General features: G+C 39.8%; 1 protein-coding gene and 1 pseudogene across 1 annotated transcript in view; one reads left to right on the top strand and one right to left on the bottom strand.

Annotated features, from left to right (window-relative positions):
* The window catches only part of zgc:162171 (uncharacterized protein LOC565931 homolog), a 7,068-nt gene extending 3,356 nt beyond the window's left edge, over positions 1-3,712 (top strand). Inside the window, exons 2-4 of the mRNA XM_054601646.1 lie at positions 709-839; positions 2,298-2,447; positions 3,478-3,712. Coding sequence (XP_054457621.1) covers positions 709-839; positions 2,298-2,447; positions 3,478-3,699 — 503 coding nt within the window. The 3' untranslated portion in view covers positions 3,700-3,712. The remainder of the gene's footprint in view (positions 1-708; positions 840-2,297; positions 2,448-3,477) is intronic.
* Positions 3,713-9,600: 5,888 nt separating this feature from the next.
* On the bottom strand, positions 9,601-11,496 carry LOC129093841 (general transcription factor II-I repeat domain-containing protein 2A-like; annotated as a pseudogene).
* Positions 11,497-13,754: the final 2,258 nt, after the last annotated feature.

Genomic DNA, 13,754 nt, shown 5'->3' with positions numbered 1-13,754 from the left:
GGTAGTCTTGCTGCATAGTTCGTAAGCTGTGTGTGTGTGTGTGTGTGTGTGTGTGTGTTTATCAGCTGCTCACTTGCTGATTCACGACTATATTAGGATCATGTGGAGGAAGTTAGCGTGCTGTATAGAGACTTATTCATTCAAACACACGGTCACACACACACACACGTACATGAATGCAAACAGAAGGTGCATTCTTCTTCACGCACACACACACGTGCTTCAACACATTTTTATTTTAAATCAATTGATAGAAAAGTACCAGGCATCTATTTTATAATCAAAATGGATAGTTAAGGGCTTGTTACAGCTTATAAAATGTTACCGCCACAGTTACCGCCCTAAATCCTCAGTTTCAATGCTGCAAAGGTCTTCAGATAAAAGATCAAGAGTTGTTTCTTAAAGAATTACAACAATGTTCCTTTCAGTTTGATTTCAAACTCTTAATCAGCTCACTTAGAAGTTAGAAGAAGACTCTATTGTCTCTCTTTTAAATTGGTCTGTAATTAAGTTTAGCTTAGAGCTAAGAATATGTCTTATTATTGAGTTTTATGACGTGTAAGATGGGCTATGGGACAAATAAAGACGTGGATGTTTGAATCTTCTAAATGGTGAACAAAGCCCCCCACAAAAATAACAACAACCTGTCTTCCTTCTTCTTCTTCTTATCATCTTCATCTTCTTCTTCTTCTTCTTCTTCTCTAAAAGGGCAGGAACGCTACGGCAACATGACCCGTGTTTACTACAGAGAGGCGGTAGGGGCCCTCGTCGTCTTCGACATGACCCGACTGTCCACGTTTCAGGCCGTCCTCAAGTGGAAAGGAGACCTGGACTCCAAGGTGAATAATATGAAAAAAGAGGATTGAACGGGTATGAAACGTCATTAAAAAAAACCCATACCATTAAATAGACAAACTCAGAGGTGTTTAAGTTATGAAACACACTTTTTTTTTTTTCTGTGAAATGTTAAATTTGTTCTTATAATCAGCACTTCTGCTTCAGTCATGACTTGCCACATTAACCAGGAAGTATTTTAATAACCTTGACAGTAAGAGCGAGCATGAACACAGTATTTTCACCAGTTTTTCTGCATTTTTTAATGACATGAAGGTGTATAATCGACTACACTTTAGCTTACGTGACTTTCCGTGCAGCGGCTATTAAAAATGCAAACAGAAAACATTCACTAAGTAAATAAATGTCTCGTGATAAACAGGAACAAAGAAATTAGATCTTAATTGAAATAAAAATACCAATACAAATGGTGCATTCAAGGACACTTCATCAACTCATTACATTACATTGCATTACAGTCATTTAGCAGACGCTTTTATCCAAAGCGACTTACAGGAAGTGTATTCAACATAGGTATTCAAGAGAACTACTAGTCACCAGAAGTCATGAGTGCATCTCCTTTCTTAAGCGTCTAAAAGCATAAACCAGAGCAAAAGTACAGAAACAAACTAATACGAATACAATAAGTGCAACAAACTAATACGAATACAACTCGTGAAGTCAATAATAATAACCAGGAAGTTGCCCTCAAATGACCGACAAAGTGTAAACAAGGCTCCTCCGTGTTTTTTTACAGTTCAATTTATTAAGTTTAGTTTAAAAGTAAAGTACTTTTACTTAGGTAAAAGTAGCAATACCACAGTAAATAAAAAAATACTCTCTTACAAGTAAAAGAGCTGCTTTTAAATTCTTATTTGAAGTTACTGTGATGAACTTTTAACAGTCTCAGTTTCATCCTGATCCTCTATATGACCTTTACAAGTAAACGAGACCATCAGAGAGAAGATCGTCTGTTTCTATATAGTTTGTATAGTAAAAGTAGCAATACCACAGATATAAATACTCATTTAAAAAGAAAAAGTCCCGCATTCAAACTCTCGCATAAGTAAAAGTACAAATGTATTAGCTAGTATACTTAGTGTAATAAAAGTAAAAGTAGTCTTATACAGAATGGACCATTTCAAAATATTATATATCACTGAATTATGATTATTGATGCATTAATGTGTTCATCTTTTTAATGTTGCAGCTGGCAAAAGTGGAGCTTGTTTTATTTACTTTATAAAATGCTGGGTAAAAAGAATCTATTATCATTCAATGTAATTTATTAGTTGATTTTGAGTATTTTGTATTAATGTTCTGCAAACTAAAGTTATGAAGGAAAAACCAGTAGAAGTAGAAAGTAGCATACATTTAGAGGTACGAAAAGTACTTAGTTACATTCCACCTCTGGTTAAAGTATGCGAGTATGTGACTGATGGTCGGCCGTCTGCTTCCATCAGGTTGCCCTGAGCAACGGGACGCCGGTTCCAGCCGTTCTATTGGCCAACAAGTGCGACCAGCGGAGTCACGGCTTGTGCCCAAAGCTGCCCAAACTGGAGAACTTCTCCCGACAGTACGGGTTCGTCGGCTGGTACGAAACCTCCGCAAAGGTAAGAGGAGATTGTCCTTCTGTGTGTTTGTTCATCCTGCAAACTAACCAGGGATCTGTTTCTTTCTCACTCTTGTCTTTGCAGGGTGGGTAATTTCTTTTTTTTTTTATCAGTGTTTTGCTTATCAGCCGTCTGTCTCACACTTCTTTTCTTTCTACATTTACCACAGTTTTTCTTGCTCTCCTTTATTTAATGTCAACTTTTTGTCAACACACGTTTCTCTGCTTTTCAAGATGCACTGGTCAACAGTTTTATGTAAACAACACACATGGAAAAGTTCTGTTTTATACACACAAGACGTAGCGCATTCACACTTCAGAATTAAAGACAAAACTTGCCCGGTAACCCTCGGAGAAACAAACATTTTTAAGGTCTTTTGCTCATATTTCTTGGATTCTGTGCACCATTTTGTTGCATTTTCTTGCCACCAACGTGCATTGATCTGATGCAGCTAACGTTAGAAAACACTGAACTGTGTAGTTATTTAGAACCGAAAGCCTTTAGGAAAAGTTAAAAAGGATTTTGGGACAAGGAAACTTATTGTGGTGGATCTGTTAAATTGTGTTTATTAGATTTTATTCATTTATTTGCATTTGAAAGATCAAGATAGAAGCTTTCTATGGTTTCTAATAATGTCTTTTTTGGGGGTTTTGATGAAGACAAGTTCAAACGTGTCCACACTGAGCTGCATATTGTTGAAAACAGCGTAACTTTCTCTTTTTTTTTGCACCATTAGTTGAAGCATTTTTTTTAACAAGAAAACAGAGCTTTTCTAAAACAGTCTCCAGCGTGGATGAATTTGAAAACATCTGGGTGTACATTTTATTGTGGACGAGGAAAACAGAGCTTTTGAAAGTACTGATGTTGGCTGAGACGTTTCTTTTTTGGTTTCGAACCCCAACATTTTAAGCCGTTGTCCGAGCTTTTTTTGTATTTACAGAAATCTTTATGAAAAGCGCATTATTAAATTCAGCTTGCTTGCTCATCACCCTTCTCTAACCCTTCACCTCCGTCCTCTCTCTCTCTCCAGGACAACACCAACATCGATGCCGCCATCACGTGCTTGGTGACGAGCATCATGACCGCGGAGGATGAGAGAGCCCTGCGGGACGCCACGTCGACCGGTGCCAAAACGGAACAGGAGGGCGGCGTTCTGGTTCTGCCTCGCTTCGACTACAACACGAAGGAGAAGGGACTCAGTGGGTGTTCAGGATGCTCCTCCATGAAATCCAGAGACAGGGACAACGACTGAAGGACAGACGGGTCTGAACCAAGAGACTGGAAGGAGATTTGATGAATTTTTCATATGTTGTAACTTAAAGATGCATCCTGTTCCCTGCAACTCTTTTATCCTCGCAAATGCATTTCTACAGAGAAACAATTTAACAAAATAATATGATTATTGTATTTTTGTAACAGAAATGGATTCAAAAATGAGTTACTGTTGCAAAATGATGTATTCTTTTGAAAAAAAAGAGTAATATTTAAATGTTTTATGGATTTTAAAGAAAACAGAAGGTTTATATAAAGATATTTGTATATTTTGTTTACAAAACATGAATATTTTTAAGGTTTGAGACTGATGGAATATCTTATTTTGTAATGAAGTCAATTCCTTCACCCGTGAATAAGATTCAAAAAATACTTTTTAATCTTTTAAATACTAAAATTCATAATATTGTTTATTCATAAAATGCACTTCAATGTTTTCTTGGAATATTTAGAAGGTATTTTTGGGGGAGGCTTTGATGCTTTTGTGATACAAAGTATACCTTTTTTGGGGGGCTTTGAAAGCAAGAAAAAAAAGTATATTTGTATATTTAAAAAGCAAAAGAAAATGCAGTTCTATGCACAACAGTTTATAAGATGATATATTGTATGTCTCTTTCTGGCACAGTGCTCAAACTGCTACTTCATTTATTGATATTTATATGAGATAAATTAAAATAAGTTTGTTTAGTGTAAGTGTGCAAACAATACAGTTTAACATGGTCTGAATTGATAACTTAGATTGAACTGTTTTCAGTGTAATCAGGTCCAAAACGAAATCAAACTAGATTTCAGTCCTGTGTTTTAAATTTAGTTGTGCTAACATTTTCTTTACATTTGGACTACAAAGTCTGCATTTATAAGGACAATTTTCTAAAATATATAAATGTTCTTGAGCTGACGACCTCTGACAGAAGATGATGATGAGACACATATCAAAATAGAAACTCAATTATTTAAATCTGACGCTAACAACAAAATATTAATGATTTTTTTTAAATTTATGAATTGCCAAAGTAAGATTTTTTAATTAAGATGTTTATTTATTTGGGAGGAACCCGGGGTAAACCCTGCGGAACCTTTTTTAGGAACTTTGACGTGCTGCTGTGTGTCTCTGAGCTGCAGGAGTTCGTTTTGCAGTTCGTCATTTTGACTGCTGATGACTTTGTGCAAAGCTGCTTCGTCCTGGAGCTCCGTGTTCAACTCCTGTATCTTGTGTCCCAGAGCGTCGTTCTAGTTAATAGCACCGTTCTTTTTGAAAGTATTTTCAGAGAGCATTGCAAAATCTACACAGGAAATCATTTGTCTTTTAACAAAACCGAAATAAATACAATTAAATAAGATTTGTTCTTGATTTGATTGATTTGTTATTGTCTTGACGGATTCTTCATGGGGTCTTATTGCATGAAGGGTCACTTTGAATGAGCTGGTAAAATTTTGCAAGTCCCACCAGTGAAATCACATGATGAGTGATTAATACACAGATGCTGAAATCATCCACACGTCCCCCAGTATGGAGCTTAAAGTCAACACCGAAAAGACGACCCTACTGGGGTGTAAACTTATCATATAATGAAGTGCAAAACATTATTTTTACATTAAGCCTTTCTTCATTTTCAATTTCCAACAAATAGAATGATACCTCTTAAAATCCTGAAACAAAGGGAGGATGAGGAGATTATCTGCAGTCTATTGAAAGTCACTCTGCTGCGTCTGCGAGCCGTTTGAACCACTAGAGGGCGCCACAAGTGGAATATTTACAGTTACACTCAGCTGGAAATGGTGTTTGTAGTGTGTGTTCACTTTAAATTTTTCATGTTATGGAGTCTCTGTTCACATCCCCCCCTCTCTCTCTCTCCCTCTTTCTCACCTGATGGTGTCGGAGTGAAACCTGTTAGAAACCATTGTTTTTGCCTCGATGGCTTCTAATTTTAGATGTTGAGTCCTCTCTTCTCCTCCGTCTCTCTCATCCCTTACTGTTTTTTTTTCCCCCAGTGCACCAGAGAGGAAGACGGTGGTCAACCTGTGCAGACGCTTCAAAAAAAAAACCTCCCCACTGAATGTATTTGCTTTTGCTTCAGTCCTCTCTTGAGAAGACAAATGGATTATGGGTGTTGTATTTTTTGTCAAGAAACCTGTTGCATATTAAAGGACTGACGGCAGAAAAAAGGAAGGACCCCTCGTTTGTTCTGTGAGTTGAGACAAAAGAAGAAAAAACCTTTATCTTTCACAAAAATATTTCATTTTTCATGCTTTTTTGTTGCTTCATATCCTCATAAGTTTATTTTCAGTTCAGTAACAAACCGAATCTTTTTGTGAAGTATTTGGTTTGTAGATGAAAAGTAAACATTATAGTAATTATAATATAAAATCTAGGTTTTGTTTACTCCTCTGTTTACTACGTTGATAACTCAGATTTTACTGTTTTCAGTGTAATCAGGTCCAAAACGAAATTAAAGTAGATTTCAGTCCTGTTTTGTATTTTAGTTGAGCTTACCTCTTCTTTACATTTGGACTACATAGTCTGGATTTATAAGGACAATGTTCTAAATCAATAAATGTTCTTGAGCTGTTAAAGGCGACCTCTGACAGAACATAAGGAGACACATGTGTGAATAGACACTCAATGCTTATTTAAATCTGACACTTACAACAAAATATTAATGATGTTTTTGTTTTTTTCACGAATTGCCAAAGTAATATGTTTTAATTAAGATGTTTATTTATTTGGGAGGAAACCGGAGTACCCGGAGTAAACCCTGAAGAACCATAGAAAGGAAATCAAGAAAGATAGAAAAGAAATTAAGAAAGTTTGTTTTTGTGCATGGGAGAAACCGGAGTACCCGGAGTAAACCCTGAAGAACCATAGAAAGGAAATTAAGAAATTAAGAAAGAAAAGAGAAAAGAAATTAAGAAAGTTTGTTTTTGTGCATGGGAGAAACCGGAGTATCCGGAGTAAACCCCTTTAGAAGACTATTTCTTCTAGGAAGACGACCTGTTGTCTGCGGTTGTAGTCTCTCCTCACCCTCACCGCCTCACACTTCACCTCCAGAACCTGTTCTTTGTCCGCTTTCTTGTTCAGCTTCTGGAGTTCTCTACGAAGGACGTCGTTCTCTCGTTTGATGGCTTTTTCTCCGCTCTCAGGGAGTCGTAGATGTCGGTCAGAGCTCTCTCACCCTGCAGAGTGTTGCTGAGCTCCTCCACCTTCTGCTGAAGAGCCACGTTGTCTTGGCTCAGGGCTTCGGTCTCCGACTTTATCGCGGTGTTTTTGTCCTCGTAGGTTTGTTCCTTGGAGAACTTGTTCTCCAGGACCTGAAGTTTTTTTGCAGAGTGTTGTTCTCGCTGGTTAGAACTTTTTCTCTGCCTTCATTGATTTATAAGTTCCCTTAAATGTCTCCAGAACTATGAGCTTGTCGTTCAAAGTGTGGATTTTCTCAGTCAGCTCGTTGTTCTGTACCTTCAAGGTGAAATTGTTTCCCCTCAGAACGTCGTACTTCCACTTCCAGTCTTCTTCTCTGAGAAGGTTGTTGTAGGCCTCAGAGTGGGATTTAATCAGGACTTTGTTTTGTTCCACCAGGACTTTCTCCTCAGCTTCCAGTTCAAAGACATTGTTTTTGAAATATGTTCTGATGGTGAGCTGTTCACTGACGACCTGGATTTGCTGTTTCAAACCGTGGTTTTCTTTCTCCAGAGCGTCCATGCGTTCCAGTGTTTGGTTGCACACGTCACTCCAGATCTTCACCTCGTCGTGTTCTTTGTTGAGACGCTGGAGTTCCTGCTGCAGGGCGTCATTTTGATGACTCAGGTCTTCCACGGTCGCTTCCATTTCCACCTTTGATTCCTGCAGAGCTTTTCCTAACTTCACCTGTTTGTTCATCTCCTGAACCTTGTCATGCAGAGCGTCGTACTTCTGGCTGATCACCTCTTTGTCATCTTTCACGACGTTGCATGATTCAACCAGAGCTTTTAAGTACTGATCTGCTTCCTCGAGCTGCAGGAGTTCGTTTTGCAGAGCGTCGTGCTTCTGGCTGATCGCCTTTTTCTCGGCTTCTGCGACATTGAAGTATTCTTCCAAAGCTCTGACGTGCTGCTGTCTTTCCTTGAGCTGCAGGAGTTCTTCTTGCAGAGCGTCGTTTTGACGACTCAGGTCTTCTTTGGAAGCTTTCATTGTGTCGATTGTTTCCTGCAGAACTTTTTCAAACTTGACCTGTTTGTTCATCTCCTGGATCTCGTGTCGCAGAGCGTCGTTCTTCTGGCCGATCGCCTCTTTGTCAGCTTTCACGACGTTGCATGATTCAACCAGAGCTTTGACGTGCTGCTGTGTGTCCTCGAGCTGCAGGAGTTCGTTTTGCAGTTCGTCATTTTGACTGCTGATGACTTTGTGCAAAGCCGCTTCGTCCTGGAGCTCCGTGTTCAACTCCTGTATCTTCTGTCGCAGAGCGTCGTTCTTCTGGCTGATTGACTCTTTCTTACCTGTGATGTCAAATTGTTTCATCTGCTGGTTCCTGTTTTTCAGCAGCAGGAGTTCTTGTCTCTTGGCTTTGTATTCCAGGTTCAAAACTCTGTCTCCTCTTTCAGTGTGGTGCAGGTTTCCTCTAAAGAGGTCATATCTTGGACTTGATTCTGCAGGTACTGAACTTCTCTCTCCATCTCCAAGTTCTCTTGTTTTAAGACTGCATCCGCTGCTTCTGCTTCTTTAAAGCTCTTCAACGTTTTCTTCAGTTCCCGTATCTGTAGTTTCAGACTCTGCCATTGATGGCCCGCTGCTTCGTTTGATGCTTTGGCCTCTTTGCACATTGTATCAACCATGCTGTGATTTTGGACCTTGTCAAGGAGCACCTTCACTTTTCCCTGAAGGGCTTCACATTTAGTCCTTAAAGCTTTTTGCTCTGACCTGTGTTTGGCAAATATCTCATGCTTTTTGTCCAAACTTTCCCAGCCATCAACCAATGGCTGGCTGTTGTGAATTTGGAGGCGCAGGGACTTGAGCTCTTCGGATATGGTGTCTAGGCTCTTATAAACCTCATAGTAGTTTTCAGGAATCTCTCCTGGTTCCAGGGAATTATTCTGATCCATGGTCTTGTTTTAGTTTTTTTCTGTGTTTCTCTCTTGAAGCGTGTTGATTAAAATACTTACGTGTTTTTAGGACAGAAATGCAGAACTGAGTGTTATCTTCAGTGTCTCAGATGATGAACCAATGCCTTGCAGTAGGATCAAGTTGTGAATGTGTGTGTCTCCAGGGGTTCATATAGAAGTTAGAATGTGGTCATAAGACAAATGACAAACATCAAAGCCAGTGACATCACAGCCTGTTCTAAAATAGAACATCTGTACAATTCTGACAATACTGTGTTGTATGTAAACAAGAGGCACATGTTGCCTTGGCAACAATGGACTGAGCTGCATTCTGGGTAATGTAGGCAAGGAAGAGAACCTTTAGAGCAGGGGTGTCAAACTCAAATACACAGTGGGCCGAAATAAAGAAATTGATACAAGTCAAGGGCCAGATGGGTTCAACGTTTATTGAAAACTTATTGAAAGAACCTTAGTGCACATATTGAACCTGGAACTAACAAGGCCTATAGAGTATTGCCTATAAAACAACATTAATTATGAAATAAATGAAATAAAAAATATAAATAATACATAAATAAATAAAAATAAAAGTAATAAAATCAGTTTCATTAATTGCTTATGGCTCTATCTGCAGTTTTTCCAGAGTAATTTCAAGTGAAAACATTTTCTACAGGCAAACAACAGCCAAAAATAATTTACTTCAAAGAAAAATCAAATGTCCTGTAGTAGCAAGAGAAAAAAAATGCAAAAATGAAACTACATTAAAAACTGAAAATGCGTCAAAGCACCGTTTGCTGCTCTGTGATGCTCACTGGTCTGAGCCAGACACTTGGTGTCTCATCTTGGATACAAGTTCATCAATGTCTGGGGTCAGGCTCTGAGCTGAGGAAATCCTCAGGACTGAGTGAAGGTGCTCATCAGTAACACGAGTCCTGTGTGAACTTCTGTTTATCTTCATCAAAGAGAACAGTTGTTCAGTATGTGCTGCCAAACATAGAGAGCGTCTGAGCAGCCTGGGAGCGCAGCTGGGGCATTGTGTCGGGATGAAACGTGGAAACTCTGCAGCGCACACAGACTCATATTTTGCCTTCAGTGTGTCACTACATTGGAGCTCAATCAGCTCAATTTGGAGGTTTGATGGTGCGTTTTCCACGTCAGCTGCAAATGGATTACTGAGCAGTTCAAACCTGCTTTTTTGGGCTTCAAAATCGGCAAATCGCCGTGTGAAGTCAGCACCAAGTATGGCGAGTTTTTCAGCAAACTGTGTAGTTGGGAAGGCAGCGACCTGCTCTTTCATTGTTTGGCAGTGCGGAAAATGGCTCAAGTTTTCCTGCAGCATCTGCGTCTCCCACAGGCGCTATACTGTACTATACTGGTTATATACTGTACTATACTGGTTATATACTGTACTATACTGGTTATATACTGTACTATACTGGTTATATACTGTACTATACTGTACTATACTGGTTATATACTGTACTATACTGGTTATATACTGTACTATACTGGTTATATACTGTACTATACTGGTTATATACTGTACTATACTGGTTATATACTGTAGCGTCCATGTCAGTGACGACACGGCCCCTGAAGCTGCAGGTTGAGCGCATTCAGGTGGCTTGTGATGTCACACAGAAACATTTTATTTGGGAGCTCTGTTGTGCCTTTCACTTTGCTTTCCATGAACTCACAGATCTCCTCACGCAACTGGAACAATCTTTCCAGCACCTTTCCCTGGCTTAGCCATCGCACCTCTGTGTGACAGGGCAAGTCACCACATTCTGTACTTAACTCCTCCAGAAAAGACTTGAACTGGCGGTGATTTAAACCTTTGGCTCTGATAAAGTTAACCGCTAATGTTATGATGCTCATCACATGTTCCACACAACGACTCCTGCTGTATGACGCAGTGATAAGCTGTCAACTCACTTGTGACGTTTTCCTCCTTCATCTTTTCTCGGATCCTCCCCACCGATCCACTCTTCTGACCGCACATCGCAGCTCCATCTGTTGTCAGTCCCACAGGTTCATCCCACGGCAGCCCCATGTTATCTACACATCTGGACCCCTCTTCAAAGAGATCTTTCCCCGTAGTTCTGCCATGCATTGGGTGTAATCCCAACAACTCTTCTGTTACGCACAGGCTTGAGTCCACTCCACGGATGAGCATTGACAGCCGGGCAGTATCAGAAGTGTCGGTGCTCTCATCCGCAGCAGGGAGTATGGATGAAATCTTTTCCCTTTCCCACAAGCTGTTGTTGGAGATTGGCAGCAAGGTGACGCACACGGTCAGCAGGTGTTTGGGCTTAGGCTCACATTTAAAAATGCACACGGCGTCGCAAACTTTAATCATGCAGTTTTTGACAAATTCCCCCTCGGTAAAGGGCCGGGTTGGTTTTGCAACCTCTGCTGCCACAATAAACCTGTCCTTAACAGCAGCCTCGCTTTGTGATGTGGCTTTAGTGAGGCTTCTCTTTAACTCCTCTACCTTCTGGAGCCTTGGTGTCGTGTCCAGATGCTTGTACCTGTCTTGGTGCTTCGTTTCATAGTGTCTTCTTATGTTGTATTCTTTCATTACAGCCACACTGTCTCCGCACAGAAGACACACAGCTTTGCCCTTTACATCCGCGAACATATACTGTGCCTCCCGCCTGTCTTGAAAACTCCTCTTTTCAAATTCCACCTTTCGTTTAGCCATTTTTTGGGGAGAGGGACAGTTGAAAGTTGACACAAGTGGTATGTAATACAGACTGTGAGGCCCGCGATTGACGTGCCGACACACGGACAGTGCATTGTGGGATTTGTAGTATTTTGGTGGTGCGTGCGATATACCGGCGGGCCAGCTCTAATAGTCAATAGATTTTATCATGCGGGCCAAAGATAATTCATTCACGGGCCGGATGTGGCCCGCGGGCCTTGAGTTTGACACATGTGCTTTAGAGTAAAAAGACAATGGGTGGGACGATTTGTTCTCGATCTTATTGATTCATATTTTTTCATTTTCTTGAAAGATTTGGAACAAACTTCCACAATTCAAGTTTTCTGCCACTATATAAAATCAATATTATTCACTCGTTTATTCAAATGAATCAGGTGAAGTTCATATAATCAGTTATTTTTTTATTCTTGACTAGCAGGTTATTATTGTTTTGTTTACAGTTTCCCGTCCTCCCAGTGAATCCAGTCCACCGTTAAGATGGCGGCTGCTGTTAAGATCCTCGTCAGTCTGCTGCTGATTCTGCCAATTAGCAGAGGTGAGTGCAGTTAACATCACGTTGATGATTATGATAGATGATTGTTGAGAAAGGTTTTCATCCCTGGGCATTATAGTTTGAATATCAGATATTTCACTCCAGGTTATATTGGCCAAAAGATTTCACAATAAAGATATTATCTGGATATCTCTGGGAAATTTGGGAAAAAATATAATAATAATGCTATCGAGTCCCAATCCCCGGACCTGCTAGTGTTTTTCGGACCACAACACATTCTCACTCCCAACTCGTCAAATTCTAACTCCAGTCAGCGGCTCTAAGTTTCAAACTATGACACTAAGCTAAAAAGATTTGGACGTGTCATGGATGACATGTCTGTCAAAATAAACTTTAGTCTTCACAGGGACATTTAGGTAACAAAACCTCTGAGTAAAGTTTAGGGAGGTCGTGAAATGGTCACAAAATGCATCTATTGGTTACGTGTACATGGACATAAATTGTCGTTTTTTGTTTTGTTTTGCTTGGAGCGCAAATAAAGCCAATGGAAATATATTTAAGAGCCTTTTATCATGGTGGACACACAAATTAAATGCATCCACGTAAATATCCAACAGTCATACCATGTGACATCGTATAAAATATGGAAAAAGACCACATTTGGTGGGCAGGAGGAAAGGTGGACTGGTCCAACAAACACAGAACTTTCAACCACAAGACGGGTGTTTGACAGTGCAGTTCCAATCCTGATATCTTTCCTTAACCTAACTAAGTAGTGTTGTTGCCTTATCCTGATGTTTGTTTTGTGTAATATCATCTTTCCAAGCAACACAAAACATATGGCCCTTTCGTGTCCATTCACACGAAAACAATTCATTACATTTTGGGACTATTTCACGATCTGCCTGTCTGTTTTGCGGCAGATCGTGAGACTTCTGCTTCGTGTCCCAAAGTTATGTTAGTGATGTTTCTGGCGTCTTTTCTGTACCTCTGATACGTTGATTACGTTTTACTTATTTAACGTACTTATTGTAAGCCCAACCATGATGTTTCTGCTAAAAGTGGTTTTGCTGTCTTAACTTAAGCAAGTGATTTTGTTTGAATTCACAACGTTAACCGTGTGTGTACTGCAAACGTGCGCTAGCTACCAAGTGCGCTACAAAGTGACGCAAAAGAGAACTAGAACATATTAAGTTCTTCTAGAAACTTCTGTTCGTGTCCGGTATGAACCACTTTCTTTTGTTGCGTTTAACTCTATTTTGTCTCAATCTCGTAGTTATTCTAAGCTTAACCATGATGTTTTTACTAAACCTAACCAGGTGGTTTTGTAACAACAGCAGTCAGAGCAAGTGACGCACTTTACAACAACCAAAAACACGAAAAACTGTTCGTGAAAGTTTTCCTTACCCTAACCCTAATTACGTGGCTTTATCAGGTTCCTTTTTTATTGTAATATCGTCCCGAACAACACGAAAAAAACAATTCCCGTCCCTCTACACAAAACCAGTATAATGCATTTCGTGACTATTTTCACGAACTGCGGTGAGACTTTGTTGCTAGCTCAAACTTAATGCTACGTCAGTTGATCTGATCGTCTAAATATAGACGCCGGTTGTGTTTGCAATGGAGCCTTGTTCCCGTTAGCCTGTTAGCTCAAGTAGCAGGAAAGCCTCACAGAGACGCTTGTAAGGTAAATGCAGCTGTTTCCTGCATTATTTTAGGTGCTGCACTCTGCTTCACCTCA

This window comes from Anoplopoma fimbria, chromosome 7 (assembly GCF_027596085.1).
Source record: "Anoplopoma fimbria isolate UVic2021 breed Golden Eagle Sablefish chromosome 7, Afim_UVic_2022, whole genome shotgun sequence".
NCBI lineage: Eukaryota > Metazoa > Chordata > Actinopteri > Perciformes > Anoplopomatidae > Anoplopoma > Anoplopoma fimbria.
Note: the sequence above shows the minus strand (reverse complement) of the source record. Positions and strands in the feature narration are given on the sequence as shown.